General features: G+C 39.3%; 1 protein-coding gene across 1 annotated transcript in view; it reads left to right on the forward strand.

Moving 5' to 3' along the window:
* PHEX (phosphate regulating endopeptidase X-linked) overlaps positions 1–18,547 on the forward strand; it is a 98,190-nt gene that overhangs the window by 24,072 nt on the left and 55,571 nt on the right. The window contains exons 6-11 of the mRNA XM_059839895.1: positions 2,052–2,120; positions 2,648–2,764; positions 5,799–5,882; positions 6,187–6,332; positions 12,555–12,648; positions 17,564–17,692. Coding sequence (XP_059695878.1) covers positions 2,052–2,120; positions 2,648–2,764; positions 5,799–5,882; positions 6,187–6,332; positions 12,555–12,648; positions 17,564–17,692 — 639 coding nt within the window. The remainder of the gene's footprint in view (positions 1–2,051; positions 2,121–2,647; positions 2,765–5,798; positions 5,883–6,186; positions 6,333–12,554; positions 12,649–17,563; positions 17,693–18,547) is intronic.

The raw sequence follows: 18,547 nt of genomic DNA on the forward strand, positions 1-18,547 counted from the left end.
TTCAGCTGGAGACTCACTCAAAAGAACTGAAGCTGTAGGGAGATGTTTATCTGAGTGTCTCCTGTCATAATACTTCAGTTCAAGTCACCTGTCAGCAAATGGCTGGGCAGGGACACCCTCACTGTTGGTCTCTTGGAAATGATTTACCACCAGCAGTACCTTCACTCACTATGCTTAGGGGCACCTAGGAGTTAAATATCTAACTGAAGCACGACATGCTATGAATGACGTACTGTTCTGTAGGGTGCTGTGATGTTACTTTGATTAGGACCTTGATCTACAGAATGCATCAGCCAGTGCTCTACTTTGTCCATGTTTTAACAAATTCCCTGGGGTGTAGATGTACCACACAGTATTTCAATCTGCTTGAAAAATGGCTTTATTGCAAAATTCTTTTTGTTCAGATTGCAAAATCATCAATGGGTCAGAAAAGAAGTGGAAACTCCAAATAAAACTTTGTTCAGCATTCAACATGATCTTTTTTTTCTTTTTTTTTTCATGAGTGCTGAAGCTGTTGGTTAACATTTTTTGTTTATTTCTCATATTTGTGCTCTCTTGGTTTAATGTGCTGTCAAATCTAATTCTTAAAGCCAGGGAATTTGAATGAGCATTTAATGTAACAGTCACATTATTGAAATTCCCCAAATAATCTTAAGTTAACTCTTGCAAAGACACATGTACAAAAAGCATAAGAGAATATTTTTTTGCGTCATTATGCTGAGAAAAGAAAGTGATGCTGTTTTTCAAAGAATGAGGATTGCACTGAGCATCACAATTACTCCTTTCTGAGGATGGTTTGTTTTGTAGAGGAAAAGATTACATTTATTAATTCACTTTAAATTCTATGTTTTATTTATTTTTCACAGGTAGAAAATGTGACATATAAATCACTTAACTTAAAGTATTTAGATTAAATAAGACATATGTGAAATGTATGAATAAATACAGTCTATTGTCACTAGACTTATCTTTTAAAAACAATTTCAGCATCAAACCAAAAATGTTTAGAACATCTAAGAAGTTGTTTCTGCTCCAATCAGTATCTTATTCAGAGTTTGGAAGCTGATTGGTGGAAGTTTTCAGCTTTGGCTTCCATAGCCTAACCTAACTTGATCACATTTAAAAGTTCTGGGAAATCTCAGTTCCCAGTAATTATTATAAAATATGTGCTGCATAGTGAGTTTTTCCTGGTTAGGAAAATTCCTGCTTTCAAGTGTAACAGCATGCAAATATTCCCATGTAGATGTTTCACTCAAGACACTAAATGCAAATCTCAAACTTTCAGGCCTAATTCCAATATTAGGGTGAATGTACACCAGAAAATGTGATCCATGCTTAGATGGAAAAGGTAAGTGAAGGCCAAAGTTCCATCTGGACTACAGGACACCTTTAGCTAAAGTGCTGGGGACATGACAATATCCTGTGCATGCAATCTTGGCTCATAGCCACTTCAGTTTCAGTTCATCTGTTCAAAAGACTGAGTACAGCCCCCAGTGCTGGTCTAGGGTGAAGCTCAAAAGTGTAACCTCAGTTCCAGTCACAAAAATTTGATGATGCCTCCCAGACAGACAGCAGCTCTCATGCTCCAGCTCTCCTCAGGGGCATTTGGTACATACACTAGACTGGTGTGGTCCCAAGCTGACTCTTGTACCTCTGAAATAGACATAGGATGGATACATGGTCCTCAGAACCAGTGGTTTGATCCTGTAGACCCAGTTCTTTTGCATTTCCTACTCATTGATGTAGTTGTTTTAAACACCTAAATCACACCTGTGATTCTCTTCTTTGGGTGGCTTAGCTATTGCAGGGGTCATCTGAGGCTCCCCAGATCACAGTAATGTGATTTAGTTAATACCTGGCAGCACAGCATAGCATTTTCCTGTTTTGAAATCTTGTCCAACTCAGACTGGTGCAGTGTTTTATATGTTAGATATTTGCACACAACTACTGTAATTGTCAGAAAAACATGAACCCTTCCAAAGCTGCTTGTCAGTTTGTCTTTGAATCTGATGAATTTACCTGTTAAATGTTACTTTGTGTTGTTTTAATAGCTTGATCAAGCAAGCCTCTCTCTGTCATCTCGAGAGGATTACCTAGAAAATACCACAGAAGCCAAATCTGTAAGTATTGTCAGCTGGATAATAGAGCCACCATTTTCCCTCTCATCTTTTTTCATTGTTGGTTTTGTTTTGTTGAGCTCCAAACTGAGAAAGGGTTGTGCTTTGTTTGGATTTGGGATTTGCAGGGTATCTAGCAGAAAACACACTTCTATCAAATATTCTTGCAAAATTTCCTAGATGATGCTTGCACTTGTATGCAAGTACTTCTGTCCCGTGGTGGCTACTGTATTAGTTGGCCTAAAACACTGGTGTACACTTTTACATATTGTCTAATCCATTTGTAAGAGCTGAAAGTTGTCAGTCTAATCCAGAACTGTCATTTGCATTTCCTGAGACTTGTACTCCCTGAGCCACAGCAGTTCTGCTTTTTAACTTGATTGGCATTGAAGGTAAGGAAAGCACAACCTTGGTTCCTAAGGCATGAAAGTAATATACTCTTTCCTATAGCTGGGCATTTCTGGTCTGCTGCTGCAACTCTGCCCAAAAGCAAATCCTGTTGTCATTTCAGTCTTTCTCTTTCTTTACAGTACCGAGATGCCTTTTTGCAGTTCATGGTTGATACAGCAGTGCTTCTGGGTGCAAATGCCTCCCGAGCTGAATCTGATATGAAATCAGTTCTAAAACTGGAAGTTAAAATAGCAGAGGTTGGTAATCCGATATAATCCTTTCTTGAAATGAAAAGCCTTTATAGCAACAGCGTTAGCAAAGGGATTTTAGAAGCAGAAGGAAAGGAGCAGATCCTGATGAAGAAAGGATGAATAATATTTCTCCCTTAGTTAATTGATAGATTGTAAATTTTATTCTCTGGAGAAAAACCTTAGCCAAATACACTTGGTGTTTTAAATTGTAGTGTCAGTCAGGCTGACCAGAGACAAGGGTCTGGGGGTGGCATGGCAATGTTTAAGGGATGGTGTATTAGCAAGGTCCTTTGGTCTGCCATCTCAGTGGAGGTGGGGCATGGAGATCTATGTGGCAACAGAGATACAGGGGCTGTATCTCTGTTAGAAACTGTGGAAGTGCCTGAGGATGGTCCCATAGGAATTAGGGCTTCTCCTTCCAAAAAGGTAATGAGATCAATATCCCAGCTGAAGTGCATCTACACCAATTCACCGGGCAGCTTGAAGAACATGACATAACTCAAGACCTTACATGTCTTTTTCAACCTAAGTGATTCTATAATTTTGAAACTGTGTAGAATCTGAGCTCCTGCCATGCACCTGTGTTGAGAATATACAACACCTCTGTTGTTTAAGAAGCCGATTGGGCTGATTCTCTGTGTAACAGTCTAAAAGCAGTGCAAGACTTAGGTGGGATATTGGATCTTGGTGGTGAGATGTGGTGTTTACAGCAGTATCACCCTTAGCTCCTGAAGTGTTTTCATGAAGTAGTCTGGGAGTCTGTTTTAGTTTAGGGGATCGACTGAATTGAGTGAAGCTAAGCATATTTAAAACTGATACTTGGTTCTGACATTTACTTGGTGACATTTTTGCAAGGAGTTTAATTTATGCCACAGGATTATTGCAGGTTGAAGGAACGTTCTTCTCTATATCTCTGTTGTATCTATGTTGCTTCTCTATATCTCTGTTTCAGTGTGGCTACTACAGGAATCCCAATCATGGGAGTGGCAAGGTCATTATCATTTCAACCTCCACTGAAACTTGAGGGAAGGGTTGGCCTCAGTGGTCACAACCCTTTGTGGCTGGGAAACCACAAAAAGTAAGGGTACAGACTTGTTGCTGGTTTGCAGAACTGCCAGCTGAGCTGAGTATTCCTTCATATTGGCAAGGAAAGAAGCTTTCCCTGTGAAATGCTGGTCTCCTATTAGCAGAGAAGCCTGTTGCACGGGACAGGTGATGCAGCAGATGTCTTTTATCTGGATCCTGCTGTTGCAGTCTACAGGATGCTTCTTAGTGGTGTGTTTGTACAGAAGTGAGGGCCACCCACAATAGCAGCCAATCAGTGTTTCCATCTCTCTACTAAAAGGGATGAAATTTTGTTAAATGTCTAAGCCAAGCCCAATATCAATTTTCAGTTACTTAGCCTGGATGGACCAATGCACAAATACTTCCTTGTGACCCAGCACACTTGAAAAACAGTACATGTTTGTTCTCTTTGTCAGTGGTGGCATAAGAAGATGTGTCCTTAGCTCTGGTAGCTCTAATGCTTTCCTTAACAAGTGTCTTACAGGGCATTAATCCACAAAGTATGTTAGTGAAGCTGGCATGTAAGATGGCATGGATCATGTAACAACCCTCAGCATCAGTAATGCACATCGTTATGCAACAAGCCATGCTTGCTTACAGGTTCTTTTAGTAAGAATAATCCTCTTAACATCTGTCCAGATATTAGGCATGAGTCAATGGACATGGACTGTTACATAAACCCTAATAAACATAATGGTTATATAAACATCTTACTGTGATGGAGGTAGTCCTGTTTGTCATTGGAGGTTTTACTGTATCCTGTGTTCCTCTGCATTTTTTTCAAGTAAATATATGTAATGGAGAATTTCTGTGCTCAGGGAGAGGCAGCAAGAATACTTTGGATGTAGGAAGGAGTGGCATGCTTTGAGAGATCTTGTTCTGTACAAAGAAGATTTTTTTTTATTAAGTTTGAATCACTGGAGCTAGAGGGAAGGTTTTGAGGGAAAGGGAGTAAATGGCCTCAAGAAGCATTTAAAGATTTTTCAAATAGATGAAATTTGCAGAAAGGGAAAAGAAAGTAATTTTTTTCCCCTATGGCTTGAGCAATACTAAACCCATAAACACTGGAGAATTTTGATTGGAGAAATGCCAGCTGTCTGGTTAGTCTGGTGTCAATCTCTGTCCTTTAGACTGCTCAGCATGCAGCCTGTTGTATAAGATTTACCTTACAGCAGGGCTGATATTGCCATTGGGAATTTTTGTTTCTCTTGAACACTGAGAAAATTTTGAGCTATATCTTGTACTTTGTTTGTTTGACTGTTATGAACCACAGGGCTGTCTTGGAGTCTGCATGTCCTTCTTGTCAGTTATAAAAGGACTTGCTTCATATTTCGGATTTCTTTTGCTGTATCCTTGGAGGCTGCAGAGGAACTTGAGATCCAGCTGCTCTGGTCACACAGATGAGAGGCCTGGTTGGGGAATGCTTTATTTGTGTCTGGCCTATATAGTCAGGTTGCCTGCTATGGAAATCAGTATAATGGGGTGAAATTAGGAGAAACTTGTGTGTATCTGGCTCTTCCCCTAGGTGGAGTTAATCCCTAGCAAGAAAACATTCAAAGACCTGAGATGCACTTCCAGTTATGAAGATACACCTATCTCAGATTTGACCTGTTAAATCTGAGGTTGGCTTCTACTCGATAGGAAGGAATGAATGAGTATTAATGCTCAGGGTGTACTTTTATGTCTTATGTATTAGCATGTCTTTCCTTAGCATAAGAGAGCTAAATCAGTCTGAAGTCCAAAGAAGACATGCAGCTCATTAAATTTCCCAGTAATAAATTAAACATAAAAGGAACTATATTCCTTTTCTTCCAGTTAAATGCAATCCTCAGAAACAGAGGTTAATGCCATAAATGCTTGAAAAACAGGTGGTGAGATATTTCTGCACTGGGATTATGAAGGATGGTAATGATGTAAGAGTCCCTGCAAGATAAACCTTGTTTTGATGGTTTTGTGCATTTTTTCTCTTCACCAGATCATGATTCCATATGAAAATCGAACAAGTGAGGTGATGTACAATAAAATGAACATATCAGAGCTTAGTGCCATGATTCCACAGGTTGGTTGGGAGAACTGAAATATTTTTTTAAAATATCTGTATAATTAAAACTGTCTTTAGTGTTCAGAGCAGCATGTTAAAGAAGTATCATTAGGAATGTGTGTGCTCATTTGCAGTGTATGTTCTTTTAAATATAGCTCCAACTTTAATGAGGATTGAAAACATATGTAATGACAAAGTGCAATAGTTTCTAAGTTTTTAATAAGTAAAGCATTGAAACCATTAGTTTTAAAGGTGTAACTTAGTTAATAAATCATCTCTCTTCCATAATCTGCTTTAACCAGCCTTCTCTTTGTCATTTCAGTTTGACTGGCTGGGATACATCAAGAAGGTGATTGACACCAAACTCTATCCTGAGCTTAAAGATATAGGTCCTTCAGAAAATGTGATTGTCCGTGTTCCCCAGTACTTCAAAGATTTATTCAGGATACTAGAAAATGAAAGGAAAAAGTAAGGATCCTATCATGGTTTCACTCACACTTTTAAGAGGACATCAAATGCTGGGCTTTTTCTATTTTTTTTTTCATGAGTTTCAGCTATTCTTGGAATCTAGTCTCTAGGCAAACAGTCTGTTTTGTTTTGTCTGAATGAGGATTTAGATATTACCTTGTGCACAGCTAGAGAATTTTCAGTTTCAACACATTTCTTCTACAGGTTGCAGTAAAGCTGCTCTTTCCAGAAGCATTCAGCATCTCTTACTTTTATAGAGTCTTGTATCTTGTGAAATCCTTTACACCTGTAGAACATAGTTGTAAAATGCAGGTAGCTCAGATTAAACATGGTAGATGTGCTTTGCACAGGGAAGCAAGACAGCTTTGGGCAGTAATGAAAAAGTAACATCCCACTTGAAACATCCTTACTGATGACATCTAAGGGATTTCTGTGATAATTTGGTCTCTGAGGCATGTTAATGAACATGAAAATAAATTTTGTTAAGATGTTGTCTCCAAAGATCAATCTGTGCTGATTGTACAGTATGGCCAAAACCAAATGTATTTCAGGAAAAAAGGACAAAGATTATTCTTATACTTTCTCTCTCTGTCACTAGGGATGGAATGCTTACATTAGTTCGTAGTACCTGTAAAAACAGCACACAAATCAAACAATTAGAAAAATAAAAATTACTGATTTGCCTACAGAGCATCAAATATCCTTTCTTTAAAAAGATTCAGATAAGTAGCATTACTGCTGCCAATATTAATCTATTGAAGAAAGTTTTTAAAATTATTTGGGCTGTCCTTGCTTTCTAATTCAAAGTTTGTTACATCAGTGGGTATAAATGTGTGATTTAGAGGATGCATATCTAGCAAGATAACAGGGAATTAGTTATTCCCTGCATAAAAATACACTTAGATGCAAATATATTCTGTAACTACAGAGTAAATACCTGGATACTTTTTTCCATTAGTTTCTTATTCAAGGAAAATCTGAGTATTCAAGAGAATTAAAGCCAGCCTGTGTGTCATGGCAGAGTGAGGATGGAGTAATGACCAGAAATAATTGCACTGCCTGTCTTTAGCAAAGCTCAAGACCAGGTTTCTGAAGTCCTCACAGTTCAGGGGGAGAGGGTGAGCAAAACCAGCTCCAGTATATTCACACTGCATATTTTATAGGTGTTAATGGCTTAGGCATTTTCTGCTCAGTCTTATTCTAAGAAATTGGAATCATAAAATGTTAGAAATGGCAAATAGTGCTAAACTGAACCCAAGCAGGCTTCAAATTCTTGTGTATAAAATGTATCCAAACAGCCCAGGCCTGATAACCAAGATCATGTTTATCTATTAGGTGACAATGTTCATTACTTAAAATGTCAGAGTCTGCTCCAGAGGTAACCTTGCTAGCTGGGCTGAGAAAATTAGGAAATCATCTCAATGTGGACTCCTAACAATGAGGTCTCAGCATTTCCCTGTAGGGTGAACTCTGAAAGCTTAACAAGGATATTTTCTTTTAGGTAATCTCATTTGTCATTCTCCATATGACAATTTAAAGATTTATTTAATGTAAACAACATGAATTTGATTTGTTATGGTAAATATCTAGATCTGAAATTCCTAGAAAAGCATTTCAAAATTTTAGATATGCTTCAGTGTTCATAATGGGAATTACTTTCTCATCATTTTAGGAGATGGAGTGTCATTAGGAAAAGCAGGTACTTTCACCAAGTTCATATTTTTTTCAGTTACAAGGCTATCCCTAAACTGTACTTTTATTCCAGTGCCTTGTGTGTCTTCTTCCTGAATGAGTGCCCAGCTAGCCTGGGTACTATTTAAAATGTCACAAAAAGATGGCTCATGCCCCAGTATTTTACCCAGTGATCTGGTAAAGTATTTCATTAAGTTTGTTTCAGGTGGAGGAAAGAATGGAATGAAAATTAAGTCTGGCTACAGAAGCAATTTGTGTTGGAGGTGGCAAGTTGTACAGACTCACAATGCTTGTATTAAACATTTCTCCCTCAAAGAACCAGCTGAGCAATCTTGAATTGTGAAATTATTCACGGGGCAGTATTACTAGAAGAGAGGACATTGACATGGTGTAGCATGAGTTTAGCAGAATTTTACTTAACTGCGTATAATCAAGTCTCTGTGTGGAGCTTGAAGTAGGTGCAGCAGTGTCCAGAGGTCAGTCTGAAGTCCCCAGGCCAGGGCACTGCTGTGACTCCAGCCCAGGAGCTGGGCTCTCCATAGTGAGCTGCCCGAGAAGCTCAACAACCAGCCTGCAGGAGTTTCCACCAGCGTGGGGATAGCCAGCCTTAATCATGTCAGGTGCTGAAGTAAGCCACCCCTTTGTGAGAGGTCTCCAGGGATTCCTTCAGCTTTTTGGTGTACTAATTCATTTTTATGGGGTTTATTTCTACTAGTGGAAGAACTTGTGTGTATGTAGCTGTGCTGCAAATGAGCCATGGCAGAGCTCCAGTACAGCTGTGCTATGTGAAGGGGGAGATAGAACTGTGCTCACTAATTAGGAGCTCATATCCCTTCCCTGTTACCGGTGTGCTGGTGCTTTATGGGAGCCATAAATAGGATACTCTAAATTGCATCCTTTCTGGAGATCTTTGCAGCTGTTGAAAGAAGCAGCTTTAACATTCTCATAGATCTCAGAATGCATAATTAGTTTAATAGAATCATAGAATGGTTTGGATTGGAAGGGACCCTATAGATTGCCTCATTGCAGCAGTCCTGCCACAGGCAGGGACACTGCACTAGGCTGGGTTGCTCAGAGCCCCTCATCATTGTGATGACCCACTCTTAAGGCAAGGGCAGCCTGGCCTTGGACACTTTCAGGGATGGGGCACCACAGCTCCACTGGACAAATTGTTCAGTGCCCCATCTCCCTCACAGTAAAGAATTTCCTCCTAATCGATGATGAATCTATTCTTTTTCAGTCTAAAGCCAGTCCCCCTTGTCTATCACTATATGTCCTTGTAAAATGTCCCTCTCCAGCTTTCTTGCAGGCCCCTTTTCCCTTGTCTTACCTTCCCATATCTTTGTAATGTGGGACTATTAATTGAGAAGAACTCTAATTCATATGGCATATGAGGAATTTTCTTCAGAGATGGATGGAGGCACTGGATCTCTTTTCTGGTCTTAGTCTGTGTCTGAAAAATCAGAGAAGTTACAATAATTTGCCTTGAATTAGTGCCTCTAGCAATAAAGGCAAAAGTTTTTCAGTACTTATAATTTGATTCGTGACTCAATTCTGAATAGAATTTTCAAACAGATCTAAAATTTGTGAGATCTTTTTCTTAAAATGTCAATTAATTTTCCCACCTATCTCATATTAAATCTGTCCTCTTTAATTGCTACCATGTCTGTGGATTAAAATATTGCAAACTGACAGAATTTTACATGAGCAACCTACTTTATTCTCAGACAGGACAGAAAGTGCTTTAGTAAATATTCATAAGTACTGGTATAATTTTAACTGTCCCAGCAAACAATCTCTCTACCACTTCCTTTGGGAGTGTGTGTCACAACAAGGGTCATACTGATTAAAAGTGAGCCTACACTTTCTGCAACAGGCATTTAACAGGAAGTTAAAATAGAGTGTACTCTTCTGAAAGGTTACAACAACAAATAGTCTGGTCTCACTGAAAGAGCAGAGAGGATTTTTATGTTTTATTTGTCTACTGGATTTTGCTCGATGTGTAGAGATTAACTTCTCTGAGCCTCAGTGAACTTATTTGTGAAACTAGGATGAAAATCACCCCAAGATCTGCACTGTAGTAACTTTGTCAGCAAAAAGTGTCAGTTTTTGCTGATAAAGTTTTTTTTTTTCAGCCAACTGAAGATAATAAAATGATTTGAAGTTAGCATAGTTAGCCCGAAATGTAAAATAATCATTTCCCAAATAGGTAAACAAATTCAGTTAAATTAACATTTTATTTTGTTTTGGAAAACAAAGTAAAGCACACTTGGCTTCAAACACATGACAACAAATCCCCTCAACTTTTTCACCTGTTTCCCACCCCGATTCATAAGCATTCAAGTGGAACCTCCCTGTTGTTTAATGCATTGTGGATTCTGTTGTGGATTACAATCTGGAATTATTACTGTCTCATCAGACAGCTTGGCTTTAGCATGTGTCAGCCTTTTCTTTCCCAAATTAAAACAATCCCCAATTAATGATATTTCCTGCAACTGTCATCCGCCTTCATAACTTATACCTGACACAAACATTTCTGAATTCTTGTTGCTATTACTGTCTTTCAATAAGTCACCTTCTCTCATTCACTACCATTTTGAGAGAGGTTCCCCAACTCAAATGTAAGGACAAACATTGCTGTGTGAAAACAAGTACACAGAAGACAGAATTGATTTTGGTTTTGTAAGTTCCAAATGGTAATACATAATCAGTGTGTGATAATGATTTATTTAGCTAAGGATTTTACCTAAGGCTTTTGATTGGAAGCAAATCTTTACCCTTTTAATCTGTGAGATTTGTATAAAGGCTGCAGAAGTTGCTACAGCTGGATATTCTTCAGCTCTGCTGAAATATCTGAGGCAGATTGTTGTGAGGTTTCTGGAGTTTGAGTCATTTACCAAAACAGTGAGAGCTGAGTGCTTTTAGGGTGCTTCACTTGTCATTGAGTGAGAAAATTCCACATTGTCAGAAACTTGTTAAGGGAAAAATCTGAACCTTGTGGCATTTCTTAAGTTGAAATGAATTGTTAATGATCCTAAACATTATCCTAAAATGCTGTCATTATCTAAACAGAGCTAATTATTTTGGCTTTTGTGACTTGTACTATCTTATAAATGTACATGTCGCATGCTAAAAAATCTTTTTCAGATATGTTTTAGAATTATTGTGGGCATTTAGGTGGACTGTAGAATATATCTGTGTACTAAAAGAGGGAATATACCCAGTGTGAGAGATGCAACAACACATCTTGAGCTGAAGGCTTTGTGTGGGTGGACTGGAGCTTGGTTAGAGGCAAAACCAAAGTTATGTCTCAAGCAAATGCTGCTGTCAAGACAGCATGCCTACAAAGTGTGTTCCCAAGCTGTTATGATTCAGAGGAGGGAGCTGCTTGGGATATGTCTCTGAGTGAAGCTAATGGAGTGACACTGCAGCAACAGCTGCATTGCCCCATACTTACGGCAACGGGAGATTGCAGAAATGGGATTTTAGAGATGGGGAATTGTTCAGAGAGCCCATAACAGCACCCTTGGTTGCATAGAAGCCATTTTCCTATCTACAGAGAAGTCTATGGCCTGTCAAAATTGTTTTGTATATCCCAGTGGGGAAGAAATAACATTTGAATATCCTGGCTTTGAAGCAATGAATATCCTTGAAAAATATATCATGTATAAAAGAAGATGAGAATAGTAAGTGTAGGGCATTGTTGGACTTGTTTTGAGACTGTCTGAGGTTGAATTGTGTATTTTGGAATGCACCTTTAGCTCATACAGCCACTGCTGAACATGGAGAGATATCAATCTAGGCTGGATAAATCCTCCAGTCAGGTGCCCAAAGTTTTAGAAAAGGGGCATGGATGCCAGATCTCCTGGGAATTTTAAACAAGCTCTTCCTTGATCTCTCAGCCTCAATTCTTAGAAGATTTTTGTTACTGATACTTCTCTTTTTTGGTATTTCAATTATCCATCTGTCAAAGTAGGAATGGTAATACTTTAATAACTTTGTGAATAGTAGAAGTTTTCAAAGCATATTGATAACTTCTAATGAAAGATACAAATATGAGATAATGAGAGTGTAAATGGGATGGACTGTTATCTATTCTGTAACCATTTATGTGCCCTACTAATGAGGGGAGATAACATTCACTTTGATCTATAAAAGAAAAGCCAGTTAATCTCTGGATAGAACTTTGATGCAACTATTATTATAACACAGTTCTTGCGACTTCTAAGGAAAATGAAAGCTGCCTTTTGAAAAAAAACCAAAAAAACCTAAAAATGACATACTAGGTGATAGACCTGTTATAAATATTCCCTAGGAGATCGTTATCATGGGGCAATTTTATACTAAATGGCTGCAATCATACAGATTCTTCTATGTAATTGGGATTTATCAATTTGACTATCACTCATTAATTTTTAAGGTGAAGTTTCCACCATTGGGGTAAAATGCCTGTGTGTAAAATTTCTGCAAGTGCTTTGTGGTACATCATATGTGTTTACATGTCTGATAAAAATATTCTTGATTTAACAGGACTCTTGCCAATTACCTGGTATGGAGGATGGTTTATTCAAGGTTATTTAACCTCAGCAGACGCTTTCAGTATCGGTGGCTGGAATTTTCTCGGGTAAGTTGTGCTTTCATAGCATTTACAAGGGTCCTGGTGTTCCCTTGTAGTTGCTTATACCTTTGCAAAACACAAAATGTTTTCCATGCCGAATAAATTTCTTGAATAAACTTTTTTTTTATTTTTGATGACACCCTCTAAAATAATTGACATGCATATTTTTGTGTTTGACACTAAGACATTTATATGACACTAAAACAAAAAAAAGTCTTTTAGATGATGTTAAAGAGGGCTTCAAACCTCCCTTTAAAAACTTAGTCTTCTTTTGCAGAAACTTCAATTAGGTTATGTGGGCTGTGACATTCAGGCCAAACCCTTTTGACCAAATTCTATACTTTTTGAAAACCACTGTTTGCTCATTTGTGAATACAGCTCTAGTAAAACAGAAGTCTAGGATTTCAGTTTTTTAAAACTTGCTCAGCGCTCTCCCATTACATGAGCTCTAGCACAAGGACACCCAGCCATTTCCACAGAGAAGATGATCAGGTGCCTTCCAGACTGGGGTTGCAGAAGAAGCAGAAAACTGCCACAAGCTGTGAGAGCAGAACTAGGGTTTGTTCAGTATTATGGGCATCTGTGTAAAACACATACATTTGATTCAGTGAACCCTGAATAGAAAGCCACCTTGGTAATTGTGTGGGCTGTGTGAGGGCTCCTTAAGTAAACCAAAGATGAAACTGGAACTGAATGGTACTTTGTCTGGTGTCTAAGCTACTTTGGATGGTGAACTTTGTTTGCCATGATGAAAATTGGCTGGCAACAGGAGGCTGGCATGGTGCAGGAGGTATAGGTGTTCTGTCCTCCCTGGTCAGCATGCAGGTGACTAATTAAAGAACCTATACTCTTTTGCTTTGAGTAAAACTGGAATAGTTCTGAGTTGATCACATACCTAAAAATAAACTCCAATAGCTTGATGGAAACTACACAGGAAAAGCAGCCTCTTGTACTTCTGAGATCATATTCAAAATAGTCTTGTTAAAGATGCTATTTTCTTCATGTAAAATATGAAAAACTGGCTGTCAGAACCACAGTGACAAGTTTGTAGGTGTCCCCTCCTGGGACATTTCTTTCTAGTCAGGTAAAATAGATTGATGCTGGCTATCAGCCAGTCTGTAGCATAATACTGAGTTACATTGAGTTTATAATGGCAGAAAAAATCCTGAAAGGAAACATTAAGCTTTGGGTACTGTGCATTTTAATATGGTAACTTGCTGCTGGGACGTAGAAGCTTAGGGAGAAATCTAATTCAAAGTGATTCAGTGCTTATTAATAATCTCATAAAGGCTGTCATGGAATTACAGAATGGGTCAGATTGGAAGCAGGGTCACCTGATCCAACCTCCCTTCCTGCTCTAGCAGGGCCATCCCAGAGCCCATGGCACAGGATTCTGCCCAGGTGGTTCTTGACTATCTCCAGTGAGGGACATTCCACACCCTCTCTGGGCAATCTGTGGCAGTGCTCCTTCCCTGCAGAGGGATGAAGTTCTTCCTCATGTTCACGTGGAGCTTCCTGTGCATCAATTTCTGCCTCTGGTCCTATTGCTCAGCATCACAGAAAAGAGCCTCCAAAAGGCTCCATCCTCTTGGCACCTCCCCTGCAGACACTTTTAGACAGTGATGGCCTTCCCTCTCAGTTGTCTCTTCTCAAGGCTGAGCAGGCCCAGCTCCCTCAGACTTTCCTCATAAGAGAGATGTTCCAGTCTCTTCATCCTTGTTTCCTTTCACTGGATCTGCTCCAGGAAATCTCTGTCTTGAACTGAGGAGCCCAGAACTGGACACAGTCCTCCAGACACGCCTCACTGGGGCTGAGTGGAGGGGCAGGGTCACCTCCCTGAGCTGCTGGCACTGCTGTCCCTAGTGCACCCCAGGACCCCAGTGGTCCTCTTGGCCCCAGGGCACTGCTGGCTCATGGACAGCTCATTGTCCACCAGGACCCCCAGGCCCTTCTCTGCAGAGCTGCTTCCCAGCAGGTCAGCCCCAGCCTGTGCTGGTGCCTGGGCTGGTCCTTCCCCAGTGCAGACCCTGCATTTGCCTTCTCTGAATTTCAGACCCTTCCTCTGCCCCTCTCTCCAGCCTGTCCAGCCCCTTCTGAAGGGCTGCCCAGCTCTCGGGGGTGTTGGCCACTCCTCCCAGCTCTGTGTCTGCAGTGAGCTCACTGAGGAGCCCTCTGCCCCTTCCTGCTAGTCATTAATGGGTAAGTTAAACAATACTGGCCATGTAAATGGGTGTAGATTTCACAGGTCAATAGAAAGGACATGAGGAATGGAGTCCAAGGCATTGGACTAGTCTATTGTTGAATAGATGTGTCGAGTCAGAGGATGGAGAACTAGAGGCACTTTAGGATCATAAAAAGAACCCACCAACCCCTCTGCCAGGTGAATGAATAAAACATTGAATTACTACTAAAAAGATATGACCATGAGATAAATCAGTGACCCTTAAAGGAAAGGATGTATTTTATATATTCATTGTTTCATTAATTCAGTCAGCCTCAACCATCATAAGCAGACTATTTTTTTTCTCCAGTTTCTCATTTTCTATTGGTGGCTTTTATGCCTCGTGTAGAGAAATCTTGGCACCAGGGCCTTAAAATCTTTGCAAGGAGAAGGAAAAATACATGATGAGACTTTAAAAAAACTTCAGGTTTAGAAATAGAACAAACCTGCTGACTCTAGAGAAAGTGCTTGAAGTACCACACCAGCAACTATCAGCAGCTCCTCTGCAGTGGCACTTTGAGACCTTGTAAATGTGCAGTGGCACCTGGGGAAGAGATTGGTTAATTGTGTCGTGAAGCTCTGAATTGACTGGGAGGGCTTGAAACCTGCTATTTATAGCCACTGTTACTACCTGAAGTACTGTGTTTTAGAGTGCTACATTAATATTAGGAGGACCATTTGAGGGAGTTCCTGTTGGCTGTTGTGGCATAAATATCAATAAACCAGCTGTGAGATATAATCTATTCCTCTCAGCTCTATTTTTATTGGTCTCACAGCCTGTGCTGCCTTTATGTCCTCCTTACAGTCAAGCCTCCCTCAAAATAATGATAATTATTATGTTGTAATAATAGTATGTCACAGTCTAAAAGCCAGCTCTGTCTCCTTACTATTTCTATGGCTGATGCATACTCTCAGCTTTTGGAAGGAATTTCAAGCTCTGATGACTAATACCATAACTCCCCTTCTTTCCCCTGCATCAGGAAAAAGCTCCATTGCAGGTTTACTCTGACCCCAGAGAGAAATTTTCTTCTCTTTTGTTCTTATCTTTTTTTGAGTGTTTTGTTGTGTTATGTATAAAGGTTGAAGAATTTGGAAAAGGAGTTGATTGTCAAATTTGGCTCTGTTTAGAAAAAAATATCACCTCATTGTGTATTGGTTTGACTAATAGGGATTCTTTTTAGAAGCAATGTACTCTTTGCCATTGAACATCTATTACTGCATATACAGTATTAATAAAAAGCCCTTGGAAATGCAATTCACTGGTGTATTTAAGTGTGAGTCATTGATTATGCTTAATTACAGACAATATGATAGGGAAAATCAATCTTTGAACTACCAAAATATCTCACCTTCAATAGCTGAGGGTTAAGCTGCTCTGGAATTTTCCAATGAAATATTTTCCTATTGGAAAAAGACAGATCCAAACCCTTAATTTTGCTGGACATTTAATCTTGTGCTCAAAGGAGGAGAATAATGGGAAAAAGAAAGGGCTCAGAAACTGCAAAATTGGTGCTTAAGAGGCTTTTATGGTCTGTGAGAGGCCAAAATCTCTATCCCACCTGCTCTGGTCTGATGCTGACTATACTCTGCCTTTACACTGCTGTCAGGTGTTGACTGCTGGACTGGAATTGTGCTGGTTCTCTGTGGAAAAGCTTAAGAAGTTCCTTAAGTGGGAAAGGGAACACTTTGAACATTGAAAATAACAAAAGTTTCTTAAATCAGCACTGTTTATTGCTCACATGAGCTCATTTTCTATCTTGTGTGCAGGATTTATTTACACAAACTACATCTTGATGAGCAATGTAATGTTAGCTAGGTAAGCACCCATGGTAATAACATTGCTCCTGAGAGAAACACAAACCAAGGCAGCAAATGCTCTTGAGTTCTGTTTTGCCTTGTTCATTTTTGTGTTGACCATTTTTGACTGTCTCTTTTGAAGCTCATTTATGATGACATCATCAGAGCCTGAAAGTATGGATTTAATACCATTCCTTTAGTAAAATATGCAAGTTGTTCTACCAACATCTTTCTACAGCAACATAGAGTGATTTTTTTTTTTTTTTGGGGGGGGGGGACACAAACATATTCAGTGTTCTTGATGATTTAAACCTCTTTTCTCCTGAAAGTGCTCCAATTGGGAAAGGAACTGAAAGCAGCTTTACTATTTTACACAAACTGCCATAAAAGTAGTAGGACAGGTAAATGACAAGAAGGTGTGAACATGTACAACACATACCCATCTGCGTTAGATGTCATTAGTTCATGGCAATGGAGGGCTCTGCAGGAGGTGTTTCATAAGGACTAACCCAATTTTCATGAGGACAATCTTCCTAGGCTTCTCACCCTGTCAGAGGGGAGGCAAACGTTCTCAGGAGATATCTCACAGCAGGGTTTTTCTAGAGGAAATTGTCTCTCACACAGAAAGAATACCAAGATTAGTCCAAAGTAAGCACTAATTCTCAAAGCCTACTCTCTCTAAGTCACTGCTGCCATTGTACTGTTCTGAAGTTTAAAATCTTAGAGGTATTTTGTGGTGTTCACAATATTTGTCATAGCATTGGATGAAAATAGAAATAATTGTAGAGTATCATTATTGTTTTCTTTTGGTGGGTTTTTGACAAATATGCTTTGGCCTACACCCTGCGTGGATTCCTCTTAAACAGCATGATGGTATGGCCTAATACTTGCCCCTGTCAACAGGTGATCCATGGAACTACAACTTTGCTGCCCCAGTGGGATAAATGTGTGGACCTTGTAGAAAATGCCCTCCCCTATGTTGTGGGTAAGATGTTTGTGAAAGCCCATTTTCAAGAAGACAAGAAAGAGATGGTGAGTCCTCTGCAGCTTCTGTCTGGAAATTTTCTGTTAGTGGTTTCATCCTCACAAATTTGATTTGTGCCTCTGATTTTAGAACAAAGTTTAAAAAGAGATAAGATGCTTGAAAATGTTTTTATTAAATTTAAAACCCCCAAAAAACTAGGAGTAAATGGAATGAATTTGAAGAAGTGTTACCTTTCTGCCCATCTGGGCACTGCCCCTTCTTTCCATCTGCAGTCCTACTGACAAATAAGCAGCCAGTTCAAAACCAGGTTGAACACTGTTAATTTATGTAAATAGTGACAGCCAGGCTGTGCAGGAACAGAGTGAGGGGTATTGATGAGAAATGGTTTGGTATTGCTAATATGATTTATTATGGTAAAGTTTGTACTGACTATTCAAAAAACTGGTTGAGATTTCTCTGCTTTAGGATTGCTCTTTGAAAACTGTGACTGCTACACAGTAGCAGTCTGTGTAATCTGAGCAAGAAACATGTGATTGATATCTGGCCCAAATAAAGGGAAGCTGAGAGTCACGCAGTGAGAGTTTGTATCTGGGATTCAAATCTTTCCTGCTGAACAGTGGAAGGAAATATTCTTCCATACCTTTGAGTCTAGAGAGATGTTCATCTTTGTTCTAAAATTTTCAATATTCAAATAATTAATTACCCTTCACAATAATTTCTGACTTATTTTCAGTTCATGCTATTCTTCTAAAGTTTTCCAATACCTGCTTTTACAGCCATTGATTTTCCAGCAGTAATCAGTTTTAAATTGACTCATTTAGTCATTGAACTTAGCTCTCCACGCAGGAGAGGCACAACCATTTAGGAGACAAGAGATGGCATCCTGTGCTGGGAGCAGCAGC

Source organism: Haemorhous mexicanus, chromosome 2, assembly GCF_027477595.1.
Source record: "Haemorhous mexicanus isolate bHaeMex1 chromosome 2, bHaeMex1.pri, whole genome shotgun sequence".
NCBI lineage: Eukaryota > Metazoa > Chordata > Aves > Passeriformes > Fringillidae > Haemorhous > Haemorhous mexicanus.